The sequence below is a fragment of the Ochotona curzoniae genome, unplaced genomic scaffold (assembly GCF_017591425.1).
Source record: "Ochotona curzoniae isolate NIBS_2020 unplaced genomic scaffold, NIBS_Ocur_1.0 contig_2404, whole genome shotgun sequence".
NCBI lineage: Eukaryota > Metazoa > Chordata > Mammalia > Lagomorpha > Ochotonidae > Ochotona > Ochotona curzoniae.
In genome coordinates, this window is record NW_024465451.1 from 10,012,272 (window position 1) to 10,035,986 (window position 23,715).

The following is a 23,715-nucleotide window of genomic DNA, read 5'->3' on the forward strand; positions in this document are numbered from 1 at the left end:
TCTTGGCCCAGTCATTTTCCGACGTTTGAGCTCCATGATTCAAGCCACTCGCAGAGAACTGCGCATCCTTCAACTTAATAATAGAAAAGGGGGAGATGCTGGGGTCCGTGCGGTAGGTGTGGATGGCACGAAGGTGTGAAGAGAACAGCTCCCCTGTTTGGCAGGGCCTGGGGGAGCTTCCAGCTGTTTGGCAGGGCCCGGCGCATTTCTCTCTGACCACCCTGACGCTGTTTCACCCCCTGGCTGCATGGACACTCAAGCACCCCACTAAGAATTCTGTATTCTTTTGAGGCATTGTTGTTCACCTCTGTGAGACAGTTTTTGCAGGTTTTTGCAACCGATGTGAGCTTGAGAGTCAATGTCACTGATAATGTCTTGGTGAGTGGGCCTTTGACAATTTACACACAGGAGCACAATTAAGCCCGTGCCATTTTTGGACACCTTATTGTGTGCTAATTATTGCCTCAGAATCTGGCCCAGACATATAGCGCACCTTCTGGGAAGGGGCTTGAAAATATCCTAAATATTAATACAAGTGATGGGAGTGAGAGCTGAAACCGCTATGGCAATAGATACAGTTATTGTTATCTCAAAGACTAGCCTGTCTTTGCAATTTTTTTGGAACATAGAAAATGTAATTGTTTTAGCTGCTTTTATAATTTTTAGCTAGAGGAATTAAGGATGCTTTTATTAAAGAAAAATGCTTTTGATTATTGCTTTATTGTTTATGGGGTTGTAGGGGTCTGTAGTTGTAGGGGGATTTAACATTTTAAGTTTCTGTTTTAGATTTTAGGTTTTTTCCTTTATAACCTATTTTCCCATTAAATGATGGGTAAATTGTAGAAGTAAAAATGTGGTGGGAAAGTACTACTGATTAGTAGATAATCACATGTGCCTTGGCCTTGGAGTCCTGGCTGTTGCTCCATGGCTACTGTTGAAGAATAAACAATAGCTTGCTTTGAAGAATATGAATACAGTATTTTGCAAAATTATCTTTAGGAGCACCTGCTTAGCCTTGAAGTGCAGACGGAATGACCAAATGTCTGTACATGCCCCCTTAATTTTGAAAAGAAAAAAATAGAATAGTTGCTTGTGCAGAAGCTTGAGAAGGGTTTTGAATAAATAAAAAGGACAGTTTCTTTCTGAGTTGTTGTGAGAATGCACCAAATGCCTGTGTCTGTGTCTTTCTTTATCGCCGACTCCACGCACCCTTCCCGAGCTCCGAACTCGGCTGGAACTGGACTCCGGCAGTACTGGTCCCCTAAGGTTTACTGTTAAGAAGAGATATAGGATGGGCCCGGCGCGGTGGCGCAGTGGTTAGGGTCCTTGCCTTGCACTCCCGGGATCCCATTCTAGTCCCGGCGGCCCCGCTTCCCATCCAGCTCCCTGCCTGTGGCCTGGGAAAGCAGTCGAGGTCGGCCCAAAGCTTTGGGACCCTGCACCCATGTGTGAGAGACCTGGAAGAGGCTCCTGGCTTCGTATCGGCATAGCATCGGCTGTTGCACTCACTTGGGGAGTGAATCATCGGACGGAAGATCTTCCTCTCTGTCTCTCCTCTCTGTATATCTGCCTTTCAAATAAATAAAATTAATCTTTTAAAAAAAAGTAGATATAGGAAAAGGGAAATTAAAAACCAAAAAATAGATATATGTGAGTAAATTCCAATCCAAAAAAGAGGAAGATTAAAAGATGAAAAGTATAAACAGTATAAGCCATCCTCCTCATCCTAAAAAAGAGCAAGATAAGATTTTTTAAGAGTACAGAAAAATGGGACAAACAGAATGAAAAAGGAGTGTGTATGACACAAACTTAAATACATAAAGTATAAATGCAATGTACACAGTTAGCATTTTGAGGTGGTCAGATTCCATCTAGTATTTCAGATCTTTCTTCCAAGATTACTTTCCCGTACCAGAGGAACTGTATATCCTTTGGAAGTTCCTTTAGTGCAGGCCTTTGTACATTGTGCATGATGTATTCGGATGGGAAAATCTTTCGGATAAAGCAATGAAGGCAGGCCTTTGGTGTAGTAGTTAAGATGGTTACATTCCAAGAGGAAGTGCCTGTGTCTGAGTTCAACTCTGCTTCAGATTATAGCTTCCCACCATGACTTGCTGGGAGAAGGAATATATCATGACCCCAGTCCCTGCCACCCTTTGGATGAAGTTCCTGGCTCCCATCTTTGGCCTGACCTTCACCCTGCTGCTGCAAGCGTCTGAGGAAATGAACCAGCAGGTGGAAGACCTCTCTCTGTGTTTGTCTCTGACTTTAAGATAAATAAATGTATAAAACTCAAAGAATGGATCAAGCAAGATCAGGCAAACACTAACCAAAAGTTCGCAAGGATCGTTTATGTTTACATTTACAAAATAGGCTTTATAAGAAACAGGACTGCTAGAACTGGTGTGATAGCCTCATGAGTAAATCCTCGCCTTGCGTCTGCCGGGATCCCAAATGATCACAATAGTCAGGATCGGGTCAGACGTAAGCCTGGAGTCTAGAATTTCATCCAGGTCTCTCACACGGGTGGACGACAGTGCACAAGCTCTTGGATCATCTTCTACCACGTTTCTGAGCTCCTTAGAAGAAAGCTGGATCAAAAGTGGAGCATCCAGGACTCAAACCAGTGCTCATATGGGATGCTGGTGTCACAGGAGTGGCTTAACCTGCTGCTCCATAAAACCAGCCCCTGAAAATTACTTTTAATGCTTATTTTAAAATTTATTTCCATCTACCTGAAGGCAGAATGACAGAGCGGGGGGAGTCTTCTAAATACTGGTTCACCTTCCACATACCCACATAGCCAGACCTGGACCAGGCTGAAGCCAAGAGCTTATTCCATCGGGATCTCCATGTAAGTGTAAGGGGCCCAGGCACTTGAACCACCATCTGTTGCCTCCTACGAGGCATGATCAGGAAGCTAGGCTAGCGGCAGAGCAGCAGGGACCCAAAACGGCCCTCTAGCATGGGACATGGGCTTTTTTAACCCACTTTGTGTCAATTCCTACTCAGTAAAATATGGAAATTGTTATAGTAGTTATATCTAACCAGATCAAAGAAATCTCATTTTTGGAGGAGTTCGGTCCTTGGGCTTGGGGGCAACTGACGCTCCCTGCAGTGTGGCGACTGTGGGGGGTGCCCCTGCCGGGTCGGACCCAATGCGGGGGACTCACGCCAAAGACACTGCCACAAGGCAGTGAACGAGTCCTCGGCCTCCCCCAGGACCCAAGAGAGCTCTTCCCTCAGGGTAAGTCCGCCATGAGGGAACTTGGGAACTGGGTGGAAATTCCTAGCTCCGCCCAGCTGCTAAGACCATGCGGCTGGGGGAGTTTGGGAGGAGTTCGGTCCTTGGGCTTGGGGGCAACTGACGCTCCCTGCAGTGTGGCGACTGTGGGGGGTGCCCCTGCCGGGTCGGACCCAATGCGGGGGACTCACGCCAAAGACACTGCCACAAGGCAGTGAACGAGTCCTCAGCCTCCCCCAGGACCCAAGAGAGCTCTTCCCTCAGGGTAAGTCCGCCATGAGGGAACTTGGGAACTGGGTGGAAATTCCTAGCTCCGCCCAGCTGCTAAGACCATGCGGCTGGGGGAGTTTGGGAGGAGTTCGGTCCTTGGGCTTGGGGGCAACTGATGCTCCCTGCAGTGTGGCGACTGTGGGGGGTGCCCCTGCCGGGTTGGACCCAATGCGGGGGACTCACGCCAAAGACACTGCCACAAGGCAGTGAACGAGTCCTCAGCCTCCCCCAGGGCGGCCAGTGCACCAAGTGGTGCCAGGCTTTGCCTGCTGGCCGCCCGGAACGGCAAACTCTGGGGTTTTCAAGATATGTAATTGCTGCCTGGGTCACTCATGACTAAGACTAGGTTGAGTGTAGGTGCAAAGTGAATTTTCGGGTATTCTCAGTGACAGTGTCATGAAAGATATAAGCAGGCAAGGGGACCAAGACCTAGTGGTTTGGGGGAAGTGTCCAGAAGATAATTTTAGTAAGACAGATGCAACAGCTCAATTATGAATACAGAGATGGGATATTTGTATAGAACATCACTGATCACCATATACTAGCCCACACCGAAGCTATGGATGGGGGCCTCTTTGGCAGTGTTGGGTACCATTGCCCGACTGAGTGTTGGAGTTGTGGAGTGGTCGCATTTGGCAGGATCAAGACACTCTCCAGCACACAAGAGAACTTGGGCTGGGGGTAGGCTCTGTGGGGTCGTGTGGGCCCAACCCTTTGGAATACAAATCCCCCGGGTTAGTTCCCAAGCTGGGGTTGCAATGGTCTAAGCTAGGTGTGACCACGCCATCTGCCATCACTCATGGGTAAAGGAATCCACAACAGTCAGGGTAGGTCAAGGCAGCAGCACCCAAATGTGCATCTTTAAACAGGATGTGGGGTGGGCCGGGCTGCCACTGGAAGGGGACAGAAGGGGCAGGGCTGAACAAACCTTAACTCACAAGTAACAACAGAAATCAGGTTGGAGCACAGCTCATGCCAGGTAGGTCCTTGCACATACTGATCTGTGTGAGGCAGAGGCACTAAGCCACAGCATCCAAGGGGCCACGACAAGTGAGGGGCTCTGCCAAGTGGAGACAGAACAACCACCGGCCTACACCTGCTCTACTGCAGGGCAGAGGCCCGGTTGGGGAAATAACAGGACACCCTAGCTGGGTTGAGTTTCCCACCAAGGAGCGCATGGGCTGGAACTGAGGCTACATTCTGATCAGGATACGATCGTAATCTCACTTGGCACAATTGTGGACTGGGATGAGAAGCACCAAGCCAGGCCAAATTCCAACACCATCTGGTGCTCTGGAGGACCGGGGAGGGTTGTGTGACAGACTAGGTTAGGTCTCAGCCCTTACTGAACCATGTGTGAGCTTGGTAGGGGTATGGAAGAGCCATGGCTGGGTTGAAATATCCAACAACAAGAACCAGCTTGGGTCGGAGGCCAGGCAGGAAAAGCCACTGTTCCTCCTAGGATAGCAGGCGAACTGAGTAGTGCTGGCTCATGGACCCACTGGTATGCGCGAAAACTGGCATTGGGACAGGTTCTGGTGGAGGAGCCCGGGCAACTTCTCTGGCAGGACACAGTCCCATGCAGGTAAGCGCAAGAAGCACAATAGGGAACAACCCAAAACAGGCAATGAAAATTATCCCACTGGCATACACATGGCATGGGTTGGGGGCAGACCAGCCTGAATCTGTTCACATTACCTTCTGGTGAATCCGAGCACCAGAACAGAGTGTGGGTCGAGCCAGGTTTGGTTGCAACACATACCAGTACACAACAAGTAATGCCAAGGTGAGATGAGCCGTACCAGATGTGGCTGCAGCACACAACCAGCACATGTGACAATCGGGGAGGAGGCAAAGCCGACAGGGGAACGTGGGCACCCCTGCTGGATAACTACTTCCATTGGAAAGTGTGAATACGGATGGGGGCAGTTCAGACTAGGCAGGGCTATAGCACCTGTGGGCCTCACGGTGAGCTGACTGTTCTGACTGGTGCAAGTTAAAATTAGAGTGGGTTGAGGGGTGTTTGGGCTTAGCCACAGCGTTAGCTGGCAGAGGCTGGTACTAGGAGCCAATTCTGACAAGTCAAATGCCAAAACTACCTGGAGACTGCATACTCTAGGAGTGGGTGTGGCCTAGTAGGGAAATAGTGGGCACCTCCCTCAGGGTTACCACCCTCACTGGACAGCACGAAACCCAGGCTAGGAGCAGGGGTGGCTTGACAGAAAGGCACCTGCCAGTGGGTGTATGGGCTGGATAATAGGTTGGTTGGGTTGAACCAGGCTTCAATGTCCATTGACGTGTGCGAGAGCTACTTGGGATGTGGGACAGACTGGACAAGCCTGCAGTGCATACTGGCAAGCATGGGAACCAGGGTAGGGGGCAGAACTGGTAGGGGTTTTGGGGAGTCGCCTCAACTAGGCTGCAGCTCCAACTGGTTTGCATGAAGACCGAGTATGAAGTGGGTAGAATCGAGCTGGACTACAACACCCATTGGTTCACAAGGAAGACAGGGCTGGAAGCCGAACGGACCCAGTAATCGCAACGACCAGCATATGCATAAGCTGATTGGTGTGACGCACAGTGTTGGAGTCTGTACTAGCAAACTCACTCAAGAATCAGATCTGGGATCAACTCAGATGAAGTTTCTTTGGATATTTCTCCAACTGAACTGCTGATCTTGGAACCCCAACCATCAAGAGACTGTCAGCCAGTGGACTCTGAATAGGTTTCATTACGGTTGGGACGGAGAGATTGGCAGCAATCCAGAACTGATGAACTATCAAAACTGTATGAGCAGGACCCTTGGAGCGCGCCTCATGTTGGGGATGGGGGATGGGTGGGAGGTAGGGTGGGGCTTTCCCCTTTGTTACTCCCCTAACCCTAGATACAGGGCAAAATGATTATATTAGTGTGGAAACAATGATATTACCCACTTTCACCCTGTAGCCCGTGACCCTTTGTACCCTAATAAACTAAGATTATTTAAAAAAAATAAATAAATAAAGCTCACAACAGCAAAAAAAAAAAAAAGAAATCTCATTTTTACAATTTAAACACCAATTTAGACTTTTATCTCACTTTCGAAAATTAACATCCACATGGATTAAACAGGTATAGGTGTTTTAAACAGCAAGAGATCAAACTTGAAGCAAAGCACAGCAGCCATGGCAAGCATGTGGCATCATTATATAGCTGCACTGACTTTTTCGTATGTTCAAGTACCTGTTTAGGCAATCTTGCCAAAACTATTTTTTCCCCTGTTTCTTTTAGGACCTTTAGTTTTGAATATAAATTTTCTTTTCAAGATTTATTTTATTCTTATTGCAAAGTCAGATATACAGAGAGAAGAGAGGCAGAGAGGAAGATCTTCTGTCTGATGATTCACTCCACAAGTGACCGCAACAGCCAGAACTAAGCCAATCCGAAGCCAGGAGCCAGGAGCTCTTCTGGGTCTCCCACGTGGGTACAGGGCCCCAAAGCCTTGGACCGTCCTTGACTGCTTTCCCAGGCCATGAGCAGGGAGCTGGATGGGAAGCAGGGTTTCTGGGAAAGGACAGGTGTCCATATGGGATCCTGCCATGTTAAAGGCGAGGACCTCAGTCACTAGGCCACAGCACCAGGCCCAAGTTTTATATATAAATTTCAAGACTAGCTCAACCAGTTCCAAAACCATAACAAAACCTTAATAGGAATCAATAAGTACTGCAGTATCTGAAATTGCACCAGCTCCCTGCTAACGCATCTGGGAAGGCAGTCCAAAATGACCTCAATATTGGGACCCTGACACCAACAGGGGAGACCCAGCTGGAGTTCCTGGCTCGGCCTCAGCCATTGTGGCCACTGTGGAACTAACCAGTGAGTGGAAGCTCTCCCTCTCCGTCCCTTTGCCTTTCAAATAAATCTTAAAAAAACCAAAACCAAACTCAAACCAACCAATAAATAAAAAATAAGATTAAAGAAAACTAACACTGGTTAGGGATAGCTCTTGTTGGAAAATAAGTGCTAATAATAAATACAGAAAGCACAATAAGTAGTTTACTGTAAATTAAATAATTGAAAGATTGGGGAGGAACAGCTATCACAAAAATCTCAAAGTATCAAGATGACTTGATAAATGACAAACCAAGAATACAGTTATCCCCAGCAGAGTTCTGGTGGTCCCTACAGGGCCCCCCCCTCCCGGATTAGAACCAGTGCCCATATGGGATCTTGGGCATGTGCAAGGCGAGGACTTTGGCCACTAGGCTACCGCGCAAGGCCCCAGCTATTACTTTTCATTATATATATATATATTTTTTAAGATTTATTTATTTTTTATTGGAAAGGCGGATACACAGAAAGGAGGAGAGATAGAGAGGAAGGTCTTCCATCTGATGCTTCAATTCCCAAGTGACTGCAACGGCCGGTGCTATGCCGATCCGAAGCCAGGAGCCAGGAGCTCTTCTGGGTCTCCCATGCGGGTGCAGGATCTCAGGCAGGGAGCCGGATGGGAAGCAGGGCCGCTGGGATTAGAACCAGCGCCCATATGGGATCCTGTGCGTGCAAGAGGAGGACTTTAAACACTACACTACCGCGCCGGAGGGTGGGGAAGGTGGGGGGGCCCATTGTATTGTTTTCCCACTTTCCCACTTTTTTTTTTTCATCAATCGACTTCCCTAGAATTTAGTGTCAAGAAGACAAGAACTGCGTCTTGTTTCCTGCGGATTTTCCTCAGCGCCTTGAGAACGTGCCCCAGCCCACAGCCGCTCACCAGACAGCTGCTGGATGAATGAGTGCCAGAGAGAGGGCTTCCTCACCGGAACAGCTGGCCGGCCCCACAGTCCCTCAGCACCCGGGATCAAGCGGCAGGACAGCCGCGACCCCCACACTCCCGGCGGCTTTCGGGGGGCACGGGAGGCCGGGGGGGGAGGGCTGGGGGGGCGACTTCCGGCTCCTCGGCCTTCCCGCCCCTCGGGGGGCGGAGCCTGCAGCGGGCGCGCGGGGCCGGGCTGCGACGCGCCGGCGCGGGCGGGCGGCATCGGCCGCGGGCAGGCGCACGGTGGGCCGGACCGGGGCACCCCACCCGCTCGGTGCGGCCCGAGGGCCGGTGCGGAGGTGGAGGCCCTGAAAGACTCCCGGCCGCGGCCTAAGGAGCCGGAAGCGGGCGGTAAACTTAGCCGCTGCCCGCGACCCCGGCCTTCAAGCCTGAGGCGGCGAGGGGTGTCCTCGCCGGGCTGTGGCAGCAGCCGGCCGCCGGCCGCCGTTTCTCCGCCGCTGTGGCTGGGGCCAGCCCGCTCCCCGCCCTAGGCCTGCCCTTGATGGCGCCTTGGAAAAGACCGTCGTCCAGTCCGGAGGCCGACGGTCCTCAGGGATTCCCAGGAGGGGTTAACATGCTGTGGAGAGCAATTGCGTTGAATGGAGATGTGCTCTGTCCGTAAAAAGGCTGGGGAAGAACACGGTCTGGTAGCTCCCATCCTTCTCCGTAGAGACACTGGGGCTCACAGCCTGCAGAACGAGCGGCGAGTCTGCAGAGACTGGTCTTGCCTGTGTCCGGAGCCAGCCTGGTGAGTAGGGCTTTCTCCGAGTGGGACTGAACATCCGAGGGTGGCCTGTCTGGGAATACTGCGAATGGGGCGTGTTGACAAGGGAAGCTGTGTCATCAGTACGACTCCAAATTTCTGCACTTGGGCACTGGAACTTTCCTTTATGCAGGACTAGGACATTTCCCACATGTCTCTAGGACACACGTAGTCCCATGGCTTCCCCTGCCCCCGCGCGCCAGGCTTCAAGAGATCGGGCTCCTTATCACGGAGTCAGCTGTCGCTGGAGAGCCCAGATACCCTGGACCTGCTCGGGCAGAGGCACCTGCTCATGCGTGTGGCTTGGCTTTTTCCAAATTTGCCTGCTACAAATAATGTTGCAGGGGTCCTCCTTGTGTTTGCAGCGGGATATTTTCTGCACCCGAAAGCACCTCCGCTCTTCCTCTAGTTGGAATGTTTCTTGCCACCAGTTGAATTGCCTCTTCCCAGGGAGGTTAAGAGGGACTTGCTAGCCGCTGAGCGACTGTTGGAGGTCTGTGACTGTTACCTTGTCCTCCCACAGCACAGCTAGGCGGTTATTCTGTCAGTTGAGGTACCTGAACTACAGGTTCAGGCTTTTGATTTTTTTAAAACATAAGTTGATAATTATATGATGCAGATTTAAAATCAGTCCTCTGGTAATGTATATGAAGGATCTGTTATGTCCCTAGCATTGTCTCAGTCAACGTTACAACCCTGTGAAGTACATTAGTACCATTTTATAGATGAGGAATATGCCTTCTGAGTGCAGGCATCAGGGTTCCAGCTAGGCTGTTTGATAACAAAGCCTGCCTCCTTTTTATTTGCTGTTTGAAAAGCAGGGTTACAGAGAGAGAGAGAGAATGAATGAGAATCATCCATGCATTGGTTCACTCCCCAAATGACTGCAATGGCTGGAGCAAAGCTGATCTGAAGCCAGGAGTCAGGAGCTTCTTCTGGGTCTCTCATTCAGGTGCAGAGGCCTAAAGATTTAAACCATCCTCTGCTGCTTTGCCAGGTCGTTAGCAGGGAGCTGGATCTGAAGTGGAGCAGCTGGGACTTGAACCAGAGCTCATGTGGGATGGCGGTGCCACAGGTGGAAGCTTAGCCTACTACACCACAGCACTGGCCCCAAAGCCTGCCCTCCTAACTCCCAGCTCCATTCTCAGGCAGAAAGTGTTTGGAGCTTACAAGGAAGGCAGCCAAGGCCAGGGCTGTTCATATTTGACCATCTCTGGGTGTTACTGTATCTTTGAGGTGAATGTGTGGAACCAGGAGGTAGAGTTACATCGAAGAACACAGATTATACTTAATCCTGTGTGATGCCAAGTCTTTGCTTTGGTTCTTTTGTGGTTTATAAATGTATTTCTGCAGGTCCTGGAATTGAATTATGTGGCGGGTGCTTCCAGATCCCTCTTTTCTTGCCTTTTGCCCTTCTAGAAGAATATATACCCATCCTCACCCAGATAGCTGCCTTCCCAAGAAACAATGCCTTATTTATGCATGGAATCTGTGTTTCAGAGGTGTTCAACTTGTACCAGCCTCCAAGAGCCCCTCTGGTCTGGAGCCTCACAGATGCATCCTAGTCCTGAGCGAGTGAGAGCAGGATCTGAGAGTGACCACACAGCTGTGAAGCATCTATTTGGAGGTTCTGGTAGTTTCTTCACCGAAAGTGGACAAGGGTCATCATGCCACAGCAGCTCCTGATTACCCTGCCTGCCAAGGCCAGCATCTGGGTGAAGTTGCACCACCCGAAGAAGACTCAGGAGGGTGCACTCTTGTGGAAGAATGGGACCAAGGTGTTTGAAGGAGAAGGTGAGCCCAGGCTGATATAGGGGAAGAAGCTGGTCTCCTGTGGAGATGGTCTCCTGGGGTGAGAACTGGGGGTGGAAAGAAGGTCTCTGGAGTTCATGCCTGTGGCTTTTGGGAAAGAAATAGCTGAGACCTGTGCCGTGTGCTGTTCCCATCTTCTCATGTAGGCCAGAAAGACAGAATCCAGAATGTTCCACATCGGGGGCTCTGAAGAGTGGGGGATGTGACCCGCAGTTGAGGGAATGGAGGGCTATTAAGTCCTTCAAGAGTTTGAGCCAAGGAGTGGCCTGACGGGTCTGAGCTTTTGGACCGGCTCGGACCACTGGGAGGTGTTAGTGCTCAAACCCATGCCACAGGTCCTCTCTGTGAATGTGTTGGGGAAAGAACCGTGCTCCCTGGGTCTGCAGTTGTATCTGGGGGTCTTGGGGAGATGCAGGCCTCACGCTCTTTTTCTTCACCAGGTTTGCTTAGTCAGGATGCTGTTGAGGCCCAGGAAGAACACTTGAAGGACGACATGACCCCTAGGCTCCTGATAGTGGACTCACAGGTGCGTTACAATTTCCCCTCTCTTCCTGTCTGTCTCTCTCTCTTTCACATTGCTTCTCAGATTTTAAGATTATAACCTGTGTTTTGTGGAGGTAAGGAGTTTGAAACTACTGAATTTAACATAAGGAATTTTTAAAAAATTATTTTCTTTTTGGATGTTGCTTACATAGTTGACAAGGATGCACACCCATGAGGATCACTGATTGGGGTGAGAAGGGGAAAGGCCAGGTATGGTAGAGGGTGGGTGGGACAAATGCTTCTAATTTTCCTTTTATTTTTTTCAAGATTTATTTATTTTTTTTTTGGAAAGTCAGATATACAGAGAGGAGGAAAGACAGAGAGGAAGATCTTCTGTCCGATGATTCACTCCCCAAGTAGCCACAATGGCCAAAGCTGAGCTGATCTGAAGCCAGGAGCTTCTTCTGGGTCTCCCACGCGGGTGCAGGGGCCCAAGGCTTTGGGCCGTCCTTGACTGCTTTCCCAGGCCACAAGCAGGGAGCTGGATGGGAAGCGGGGCTGCTGGGATTAGAACCAGCACTCATATGGGATCCCGGTATGTGCAACATGAGGACTTTAGCCACTAGGCTACCGTGCCAAGCCCCAATTTTCCTTTTCTGTGTTGAGAGGTGGGAGAGTGAGGGAAAGGGAGGAGGTTGCTCCCAGCTGCCCAGCTACATCAGTACCCGGGGATGGGGGATGTCCACTTGATGTCATTCTAGAAACCTCGATGTGAGAAGAACGTTCTGAGGGTATTGCTTGAGTGATTTTGATAATTCTGGATGTTGTTGGTCTCATTACTCCTCCAAGGTTGAAAAAAATCCTTCAGAGGTCCATTGGCTGACAGAAACCACCCTGGTGCATCCACTCACCCAGACACTTGTAGCTAAACTCAGCCAGGAGAGTTGTTGAACTTGTTCTGTTCTCCATCTTCTGACATGGCACTCGACATGCTCTGCAGGCCTAAATGAGCGGGCCATTTGTCCCCATGTGCACCTGGGCATGCTGTCTATTGCACAGGCATCAGCAATCAGAGAGGCCCAGTTCTGACACATAAGCATGGTCCAAGGTCGGACCACAAATCCTATGATCCTCCCTGTGGCTGGAGCATTGAGTCCAACAGCCCAGTTGAGGAGTTCCTGAAGAAACTTCACTTACAGTGATCCCAGACCTGACTTGGCACCTACCAGCCAGTACATGGTCCAGTTCGGTCCATCACCAGCATCAGTCTATGGACATGCTGGTGATTGTAGTTGCCTGGTTAGTTCTGTCCCCAGCCCCCTGTCCTGTGCAAACCGACAGGTGCTACAGCCTAGACCATCCCAGCATGCCTCAGACCTGGCCCTTGCGCATGCCGGTGGGAACTGCAGCCTAGTTGAGGCAACCCCTCAAAACCCCCACCAGACCTACCCCTGGCCCAGATTCCTGTGTGTACCACTGTGTACAACAGACTAGTTTGGTCTGTGCTGCATCCCAGTCATTTTCTCATAAACATCTATGGGTGTGGCAGCTTAGCTCAGCCCTCCCCATCCCACAACCCAGTCCATATATATGCCAGTGCTATTGCCCTGTCCAGCCTGGTCTGCCCCCAGCCCTGGCTCTCATGTTCACCAGCAGGAGCTGCAAACCATAGTTTCCCTACTATACCCATTCCCAGACCTGATTCTTGCACTTTCTGGAGGTTACTATGGTTAAGTCTGACACGACTTATATCCTTCCTGGTACTTGCTGTGGCAAAGCCAAGACAGTTGGCACTTATCCTGGCTCTTGCATGTGCCAGTGGATGCAATGGCCTGGCCTAGCCCAGTCCTCTCCCAAAGCCAGCCTGTATGCAGGCCAATGATTTTTGCAGCCTTATGCAGCTCAGGTTATCCCCAGTCCCAGCTCTTATGCTTAGCAGCGGGAGTGTGGGCCCAGCAAGGGAACTCCTGCAACCCCCAAACAGGTTTGCTCCTGGCCTGGGGTCTTGTGTGTGTCAATTGGTGCTACAGGCCAGTCTGGCATGGCCTGTCTTACCTCAGCATTTGGGTATTCACCAGTGGATGCTGCAGCCTGGCTCTGCCCAGCCTCTTCCAGTCTCAGCTCATGCTAGAAGGTACTCCAGCCTGGCCAGCCCCAGTCCTGGCCCTAATGTGAGCTGGCAGGTGTTACATCCCAACTTGGCCTGGTCTGTACCCTGTACTGACTCTTGCACCTTCCTACAGTGTTGCAGACTGGCCCATCCTGGCCTATCCCCAGACCTGACCCACATGTATGCCATTGGGTAATGTAACCCTGCCTGGGCTGGACTGCCCCCAGTCTCAGTTCTTGCATTCATCAGCTGGGGCCAGTTCAATGTAATCATTCAGCCCAGATCTCCCACACCCACTTTGGCTTTAGTGAGCCCAGTCAGACACTCCCCAGACCCAGCTCATACACAGCCAATGATTGTTGCAGCTATGTTCAGCCTAATCTGTCCTTATGGCAGGCCCTGGCACTCAGCAGCAGAACCGCAGCCTAGCAAGGGTATCACCTTAGTGTCCCTACCAAGCCCGCTGCCAGCCACAGATCTTACACATGCCAGTGGTTGCTCTGACCCAGCCTGACAGGGCCTATCCTCTGTCTCAGCCCTTGCTGCTCGATGCTGCAGCCTCACCTAGCCCAGCTGGCCCCAAGCTGTAACTCTAACTGGTGGATGCTGCATCCTAGCCCTGCACAACCTGCCTCAAACCCTGGCTTTCATGTACACTGATAGGTGTAATTGCCTAGCCCAGCATGGCCTGCACCCATTCTGGCTCCTGTACATGCCAGTGTACTATGGTTTGGCCTGGCTCTGCCTGGTCCACCCCCCACGAGCCAACCCACATACCTGCCAACAAGTGGAGTAGCCTTGTTTAGCCTGGCTCACACCCAGTCCTGACGTGCATGCTCACCAGCAATTGCTACAGGCCACCAGGGGAATTCCCCAATTTTCCCCACCAGGTCTACTCCCAGATCAGGATCTCATATGTGACAATGGGTGCTAGGCTCTTACCCAGTATATTCTGCCCCCCAGTCTCAGCCCTAGTGTGTGCTGGTAGATGTTGTGGCCTTGCCACCCTATACCCATTTCTTAGGTGCACCTGTAGGTGCTGCAGCCTGGACCATTTCCACCTGTTCCCAACCTAGTTCCTGTAAGTATGGGTGGGTTCAATAGTCACGTTTAGCTCTACCTGTCACCATCCCCTGCTCTCCTGAAAACCAGTAGGTGGTTGTAGTCTCATGGGGGTACGTCCACAAATCCCCCACAGAATCTGTCACCAGACCCAGTTCTCTTATGTACTGGTTGGTGTCAGGGCCTATCCTAACATGGCCTATCCCTGCCCCGACGTTCGTTGGTGGGTACTGTGGTTGAGACCTGCCAAGCAGGCTCCCAAACCTTCGTTTTCATGTGCACCATTGAGCAGTGGTCAATACCAACTAGCCCAGCTCAGGTCCACATGCGCGGATGCATTGATCTGACTCCAAAAGATCCTCTAGTTTCCCTCGTCCAGACTACCCAATCTCAACCCCCTCATTTACCTGATTGGCCACTTTAGAAACACAAAACAAACAAACAAAAAAAAGAGTAAAGAATAAGCAGCTGTACTGACATACTGGTATAGTATGGCAGACAAATTTGGCATTAACCAGGCTCAGAATCCCTGCCAGCTATTGGCTGTTTTTCTCCTAGCAGTGTAAGTAAGTACAAGGCAACCTAGACAATTACTTACAGCAGGGGGTCTTAAGGAATTTAATGTAAGTTACTGTTGTACAGAAGATTGGGATACTATGATGGCCATTTCCTACTTATAATGATGTCTCCATGTAAATTGTGTTTTACCAACATCCAGATGTAGCATGTTATTGAGCTAATTAATTTTTGTAGAGAAAGTAAAATGAATCATTCTAATCACCCCCCAAAACTAATATATGCCACTTCAGATTTTAGATAAATGTGAGTAAAATAGTCAAAATCAAAACTGGGTGGATCAGAAGTGGAGAAGCAGAGACTGGAACCAACACCCATATGATATGGTGGTGCCACAGGCACCTGCAAACTACAAAGTTGGCCCCTCTGTATTATTTCTGATGAGAACCAGTCATTGACATTTATGTATGTGTCTTTGTTTCTTACTAACTTTTCTTTATTGTTTTGTTCTTTCTTTCCTACCTTCTTTTGTCTCTTTTAGTGATTTCTTTATGTTGTAATATGATAGGTTTGGTTTTCTGTCAGTTTATCCTTTTTGGATTTGCTGAGCTTTTTGAATTTACTTCTCTAATGGAAAAATTGTAGCCATCATTTCTTCAGGTACTTTTTTCTGTCTATTGTTTTCTCTTTTTTAAAAATGTTAATTAATTTATTTGAAATACAGAGAGAGAATCTTCCGTTCATTGGTTCATCTAGATGGATGCATTGATCAAGATTGGGTCACACTAAAGCCAGGAGCTTCTTCCAGGTTTCCCACGTGGGTGGCAGGTGCCCATACACTTGGGTTATCTTCCACTGCTTTTCCAGTCCCTTAGTAAGGAGATGGATCAGAAGTGGAGCATTCAGGACTTGAACCAGTGTCCATTTGGGTTGCTTGCATTGCATTTGGCGACTTTACCCTACTGCGTCATCTCAGCCCCTGCTTTAGATTTCTAGCCTGCTGTTTCAGTGACTTGGTCACCTAAGAATCTGCTCATACTGATTGTTTTTCTTAGTTATAACCCATATTTATCTGCTCCTTCACTGTGTGATAGTTTTTTTTTTTTTTTAAGATTTGTTTATTTTTATTTGAAAGGCAGATTTACAGAGAAAAGGAGAAACAGAGAAGAATCCTCCATCTGCTGGTTCACTTCTCAGGTGGCCACAACAGCAGAAGCCAATCTGAAGCCAGGAGCCAGGAGCTTCCTGCAGGCCTCCCACATGGGTACAGGGTCCCATGACTTTGGGCCGTCGTTGACTGCTCTCCCAGGCCACCAGCAGGAGCTGGATGGGAAGTGGACCAGCTGGGACCATAACTGGCACCCACAGGGGATCCTGGTACCTGGAAATGTAGGATTAGTCAGTTGAGCCAATGCACCAGCCCCCTGAGGGTTGATCTTTTCTGTCTTTCTAACATATGAACTAGGATGGGATTGGACTAGTTTTGGTGTTTTTACTGGTCTTTGGATTAGACTTTTTCTTTGAGCCCCAGAATTTATGCTTAACAAGAACAGGTAGTTTTTTTGTGACAGTAGCTGCTGGGGAATAATAAAAGTCCCTCTCCTTCTGCCCTCAGCCCTTTTCTCTGAGCTCATCTTCTCTCTGTCACTAACTGAACCTCCAGCATGCTGTTCACCTCCCTGCTCCTCAGGTGAACCAAGGATACCTCCAGAATAGATCCTTGGAGCCTGCATGGGATGTTCTTTCCTCAGATTCCCACATGTCTCTCGCAGTCACTGAGTTCACATCTCCACACAGCGGTCCTTCAGAGAAGCTTTGTACAACCACCCTACGGGAAAGGGTTTCCCTGCTCTTACTGTGACTCTCCCGATCTCCCAGCCTGCTTTAGTTTCCCCTAAGGCATGTAGGACTACCTGTCACATGTATTTCGTTAGTTACAATAAAATTCAGAGACTCCTCAAACAGTTCTAAGAGAGGGGCTTGGTGAAACCAGTTCAGCATCTCCAAGCTCAGAATCCTGTCAGAAGTCCTTAGACTTGGATAGAGCTCATCTCTGCCTGAAAAGCCATGTGTTTCTGCTCTAGGAGCCGCTGACCTTCAAGGATGTGTCTGTTGACTTCTCCCAGGAGGAGTGGGGGCAGCTGGCCCCTGTGCACCAGAGCCTGTATCGAGAGGTGATGCTGGAGAACTATAGGAACCTGGTGTCAGTGGGTAAGGACTAGCTGTCCACCTCTGGAACCTCCCCACCTCAGGGTGGCGCTGTTTCTGAAGGATTCATGTGGATTTCTTGGAGTCTAGCCTTGGGTTCTGTGCTATGACATCTCATTCCCTTGAAGATGAGGGCACAAATTTATTTTATGCTGTCAGAAAAACACACCCCTTTCCACTTTCTGAGACCTCAAATAACAGAATACTGGAACTAAATTCTGGGGATGGTTTTGGTTGGTTGGTTTGGTTTGGGTTTTGGTTCTTACTTTTGACCAGCAGGGAAGCACTTTAATGAAGTGTGTGGCTTCAAGCCACCAGGACACAGGCTCCCCCACCTCCTTATTCTTCTCAGCTCTTCTGCTGATGACTTTGGCCTTTGCAATGACAATCTGCTTTCGGAGCCTTCCCTTTCTCAGAACTATGTAGTAGCCCAAGCACACCCATCAGTGATAGGGACAGCTCTTGGCAGCACTCACTCATGTCTGCTCACTGCCCAGCATCTACAGCTTACCAAGGTTGGCAGAATCTCTGGTTCCTCTTCAAGTCATATTGCCTCATACCAACTTTCCCAAAGTAACCCCAGTGATATTTTTTATTTTATTTTTTTAGATAATGGTTACATAGTCGATCAGGGTGAGAAGTATCTAGGATTTGGGTGAAATGGGGGTGATTGTTGTTGCCAAATTTTCTATTTCTTCTTCCTATTTCTGGGGGGAGGGAGGAGGTAAAGGGATAGGCCATACTCAGCCTCCCAACCATCCCAGTATCCAAGGATGGGGAAAAAGGCCACAACCTGGATATTTGTCAAAGTTGATCCTGAGGTGATGCCTGCCACCAGCATTCCCCTGGCCTCCCAGGTGCTTCTGGAGCTTGCCAGTTAGGCCATGACTGTGGCTTATGTAGCCGCGCAGTTGTGGGTTTTCCTCAGTCTAGATGGCATATTGGCTACTGAGATTAAAAGCCTGGGAATGGTTCTTAAGCATCAGCCTAAGCATTCATACTGATTTCTTACTTCAAAAGCAGGATGTCAGCTTTCCAAACCGAATGTGATTTCCCAGTTGGAGAAGGGGGAGGAGCCATGGATGACACAGAAAGAAGATCTAGGAGACCCCAGTCCAGGTGAGACCAAGGCAGGTGGTGTCTTTTACTGTACCAGCCAGAGTGCTCCTGACTCCCTCGCCTGGGAAAAAGACTCAGGCCACTGGATGGGGCCTGCACTAAGCCTGATGTCTTCCTTTCTCCTTACCCCTTTTTTCCTGCAGTCATCTCTGTGGAGTCAGAAGGGAGAGATACCGTGTCCTCACTAAGTTTAAACTTGATTTTCCCCTCTTTCTCTAGAGGCCTAAGGTTAACTGTTCCAAGCTCTGTTCTCTGAGCAATCAAATGTGTATGATCTCCCCCAAAAAAGATCTCTTCAGGACCATCCTGCTAGTCTGAATTTCTTGGAACAGCCATTTTATGAAGCTCCTGTAAGAGAAATTACCACAGGATTTCTTCTTACCAAATCCAGCGGTGTTTAGCAATCTTCTTGAACTTTGTGGACATTCAGAATATTTTAGCAAATTTCTGAGCCTCTGCCTACACTAAGAAATGAGAGGAGGATGGCATTGTCACACTTCAGGTTAAGCTGCAGCTTGTGACATCAGCATTACGTACTGAAGTACCAGTTCAAGTCTATTCTGCTCAGCTTCCAATCCAGCACCTTGCTGATGTGCCTGGAAAATCAGCAGAAGGTGAGCCTAACTATTTGGGCTTCTGCCTCCCAAGTGGGAGACCAGCATAGGTTCCTGGCTGTTCCATGCAGGCTTTGGGAGAATAAATCAGAGGATGGAAGATTTTTGTCTTTCTCTCTGTTCTGTCTTTAGACTAAATTAAAAAAAAAATTTTTTTTTAAGATTTATTTATTTTTTATTGAAAAGGTAGTTATACAGGTAGAAGGAGAGACCGAGGGGAAGATTTTCCATTCGATGATTCACTCCCCAACCAGCCCCCACAGACGGAGCTGCGTCAATCTGAAGCCAGGAGCGAGGAACTTCTTCTAGGTCTCCCATGTGGGTGCAGGGTCCTAAAGCTTTGGGCTGTCCTCGACCGTTCCCAGGCCACAAGGAGGAAGCTGAATGGGAAGTAAGGCCGCCAGGATTAGAACAGGCACCCGTATAGGATCCCGGCGTGTGCAAGACGAGGACTTTAGCCAGTAGGCCATTAAAAATTTTTTTTTTAAGATTTATTTATTTATTGCAAAGTCAGATATACAGAGAGGAAGATCTTCCATCTGATGATTCATTCCCCAAGTGAGCACAAGGGCTGGTGCTGTGCCAGTCCGAACCCAGGAGCCAGAAACTTCTTGCGGGTATACCACACTGGTGCAGGGTCCCAAGGCTTTGGGCCGTCCTGACTGCTTTCCCAGGCCACAAGCAGGGAGCTGGATGGGAAGTGGAGCCACCGGGATTAGAACCAGTGCCCGTATGGGATCCCGGTGCATTCAAGGTGAGGACTTTAGCCACTAGGCCACACTGCCGGGCCCAGGCCCTAAAAATTTTTTAAAGAAATTAATTAGAATTGAATCCCTGCTATTCTTCCACTTTTCAAAACAACCACTCTCTTGAGTTTATACTCCTTCCCATATGTCTTCATACTTATATTATATATATATATATATGTCCCTAAACAATACACATAGCATTGCTTTATGTATCCTATTTTATTTTTAAAGTTTTATTTTTACTGAAAATGCAGATTTATAGAGAGAAGGAGAGACAGAAAGATCTTCCATCCATCAGTTCACTCCCCAAATGGCTGCAGCTGAGCCGTTCCAAAGCCAGGTACCAGGAACTTCCTCTGGGTCTCCCATGCAGGTGCAGAGTTCCAAGGCCTTGGGCTATTCTCCAGCACTTTCCCGGGCCACAAACGGAACTGGATGGGAAGTGGAGCAACCAGGACACAAACTGGCATCCATATGGGATGCCAGCGCTTGCAGGCAGAGGATGAGTCAATTGAGCCATCTCGTAGACCCCTATGTGTCCTGTTCTTAAATAAACAGTATATATAGTTCCTCTACTTGTTTTTTTATTTAACACTGCTGATATTTCATTATATTATTTTAGATCATCCAGGTCCATTGAGTTCATAGACTGTAATTTATTATTAACAGATATTTGTTAATATATTGTTGGTCATGGACTATAAGCATTTTTATTTTGCTATTACCAGATTGCTCTTCAAAGCAGTTACACTAATCTTGGGTACAGAGGCCCAAGGACTTGGGCTATCCACTGGCCATACATAAGGAGCTGGATCAGAAATGGAGCAGCTGGGACTTGAACTGTGCCAGTGCTACAGGCAGAGAGAAGATATACAGAGATATACCATACCCGGTGCCAGTCTGGGTTTCTTATTTTTCTCCTTTGGTTAAATAACATTTTTGTGGATGTATTGGATGTATTAATAACTTTAGGAAGCAGGACTATACATGTACACACATTCTTTTCTAATAAAGCACAGGGCCCGGCGGTGTGACCTAGCAGCTAAAGTCCTCGCTTTGAATGCGCCAGGGTCCCATATGGGCGCCGGTTCTAATCCCAGCGGCTCCACTTCCCATCCAGCTTCCTGCTTGTGGCCTGGGAAAGCAGTTGAGAACGGCCCAAAGCCTTGGGACCCTGTACCCACACAGGAGACCCAGAAAAGGTTTCTGGTTCCCGGCTTTGGATCAGCACAGCACCAGCCCTTGTGCTCACTTGGGGAGTGAATCATCAGACGGAAGATCTTCCTCTTTCTCTCTTCTCTCTGTATATCTGACTTCGTAATAAAAATAAATAAATCTTTTAAAAAATTATAATAATAATAAAGGACAGGATAATTTTTTATTTTAAATTCTGTTGCTGGAACAAGTGTATCCTCCTGCTTCTGGAGTAGGAGGGACATTTTTATCTGTATTAGATTATTTTCCCAAAAGTATTTGTCAGTTTAAAAGATTTAACATTCTGAAGACATAACATTGGAATTTCATTACTTAGTGTTATTAAAAAGAATGATACTGAAACATACAGATCTCACAACCAATATATTTAAAATGATATTTTCAATTTATTCACTGTTCCTCAATTTCATTTCCAATTTCCTCTCAATTTGTGTGACTGTAATCGTAGCTAAACTCTCATGTACTTTACATATTACCTAAATGTTCCATATCCACTTGAGTGAGTGATTTTGGACAGCATAATAAATGTGGGCTAAGTGTATATTTCTTCTTTTTTTCAGATTTGACAGAAGCCAGTGATCCAGCTGCCAAGGGCAGTGATTCCCAGGAGCAGTTATATCATGGCGTTGTGATGGAACGGTTCATGAAGGATGAGATCATTTATTCCACACTGAAACAAGTCTCCTGTTACAAGGATGCGTTAGACAGGCACCAGGAAACCTATGGAAGAGACAAGAGACAAGACATTTTGACCAGCAGGATGAGAGGCCAAGAAACTAACAACTTTGAAGAAAATATCATTGTGAGTTCAAATGTTATTATTGAACAGAAGCATCATAAATGTGACACATCTAGAAAGAGGAACAAATACAAGTTGGATTTGATTAACCATCCAACAAATTACATAAGAACAAAGACTTACGAATGTACTATATGTGAAAAAGTGTTCAAGCAGCCCATTCACCTTACTGAACACATGAGAATTCATACTGGAGAGAAGCCTTTCAGATGTGAAGAATGTGGAAGGGCCTTCAGTCAGAGTGCATCCCTTAGTACCCACCAGAGAATCCACACTGGAGAGAAGCCCTTTGAGTGTGAGGAGTGTGGCAAGGCCTTCCGACATCGCTCATCACTTAATCAGCATCACAGAACTCACACGGGGGAGAAACCCTATGCTTGTGATAAGTGTCAGAAGGCTTTCAGCCAGAACATTAGCTTGATCCAACATTTGAGGACTCATTCTGGAGAGAAGCCTTTTACGTGTAATGAATGTGGAAAAACCTTCCGACAGATCAGACACCTGAGTGAACACGTAAGAATTCACACTGGGGAGAAGCCCTATGCATGCACGGCATGTTGTAAAACCTTCAGTCACAGAGCATATCTGACGCATCATCAGAGAATCCATACAGGAGAGAGACCCTACACGTGTAAGGAATGTGGGAAAGCCTTTAGGCAGAGGATACACCTGAGCAACCATAAAACTGTCCACACAGGAGTGAAAGCATATGAGTGCAATCGCTGTGGGAAAGCCTACAGGCACGACTCCTCCTTTAAGAAGCATCAGAGACATCACACAGGAGAAAAACCTTATGAATGTACCGAGTGTGGAAAAGCATTCAGTTATAATTCATCACTCAGTCGACACCATGAAATACACAAGAGGAATGCCTTCCAAAAAAATGTATAAAAATAGAGATTTAACATAAAACCTAAACCAAGTCTAGTTCAAAGATTCTATGTTGTAGAATTTCAGGACTCAGTAAATTTGAGGAATTGCTAGAAAGATGCTAACTTTCATTTTTTTTCTACTGTGATGTCACTGGCATCTACTGATGCTTCCATACAAACTATTTAATCAAATTTTGTCCTATTTAAATGAATTCAGCACTAGGAAAAATAAATAATGTAATGCTTTTTCTGATCTCACAGGGAATGAATACATTTTTCTTCATGATAATTCACTGACTTACATTCAGACCAGCATTTAGGAACTACTGTTTAAAGTAGTTCCACCCCTATTTTTTTTTAATTAAAAAAACTTAATGGGAAAGCTTCCACCTAACATAAAAGTTTAGAAAACTTACACAGTGAGAAACCTCTGTCTCCCATCTCATTCTACCCAGAGGCAACCATAGTTTGTAACTAATTTTTGCGTGTACCCTTCCAAACTTTTCTGTGTATATCCAAGGGAATATACAGATTTTCTTTGTGGGAGGATAAGATTTGTTTATTGATCTGAAAGCCAGAGTTACAGAGCAATGTACCTTCAAAATAAACATATTACTTGCCTTAGACTGTATTCTAGAAGCATCTGGCTAAGCCAGGCATAGAACTAATTCAAGTCATAATGGTTCATTTCTGGACTTGCATTGGAGTTCTCAGGGAAGTGTACTTTTCTTCCCACTGAACATACATCTGGATGGCTATAGCCCAGGAGCTAGGATGCTGTAGCCCAGGAGGCTTCTTGTAAACTCAAAGGAAACAGATGGGAGAAATAGAAACTCACTTGGTCACATTATTTGAACCTCGCTCGAAGTCTCACATAAGGTCAGCCTTAGGTTTTTCAGTCTCGTGTAAATCAGCCACTCTAGGTGATTCAGGGTTCAGAGTGCCCTGTATCTGAAGCGGCTTGTTTTGAGTGGGCATGTGCCAACTCTTTTCCATTTCCCCGACTCCCCAGCTGTCACATCTGGCTCTAACAAAAAATACCCTTTTCAATGATCACAATTGATATTTGACTGAAAAGAGGCTG

The 23,715-nt window shown here is 47.8% G+C and overlaps 1 protein-coding gene and 1 pseudogene across 2 annotated transcripts; one reads left to right on the top strand and one right to left on the bottom strand.

Annotated features, from left to right (window-relative positions):
- Positions 1-8,583: 8,583 nt before the first annotated feature.
- Positions 8,584-22,842, top strand: ZFP69 (ZFP69 zinc finger protein). 2 transcript variants are annotated; one of them, XM_040974297.1, is made up of 6 exons: positions 8,584-9,057; positions 10,573-10,866; positions 11,325-11,410; positions 17,140-17,266; positions 18,284-18,382; positions 21,521-22,842. In XM_040974297.1, exons 2-6 carry the CDS (start codon positions 10,740-10,742, stop codon positions 22,648-22,650), a joined length of 1,569 nt encoding a protein of 522 aa, XP_040830231.1. In that variant the 5' UTR covers positions 8,584-9,057; positions 10,573-10,739; the 3' UTR covers positions 22,651-22,842. The 2 variants fall into 2 exon arrangements, with proteins under 2 accessions (XP_040830231.1, XP_040830232.1); XM_040974298.1 differs by having other exon boundaries at positions 18,287-18,382.
- LOC121152290 lies at positions 17,570-18,203 on the bottom strand (annotated as a pseudogene).
- Positions 22,843-23,715: the final 873 nt, after the last annotated feature.

Excerpts from the sequence above, each read along its gene's own strand:
- ZFP69 (XM_040974297.1), top strand. The coding sequence starts at position 10,740 with ATGCCACAGCAGCTCCTGATTACCCTGCCTGCCAAGGCCAGCATCTGG. Across the intron at positions 10,867-11,324 it reads CAAGGTGTTTGAAGGAGAAG|GTTTGCTTAGTCAGGATGCT; the intron begins GTGAGCCCAGGC and ends TTTCTTCACCAG. Across the intron at positions 18,383-21,520 it reads TCTAGGAGACCCCAGTCCAG|ATTTGACAGAAGCCAGTGAT; the intron begins GTGAGACCAAGG and ends TCTTTTTTTCAG.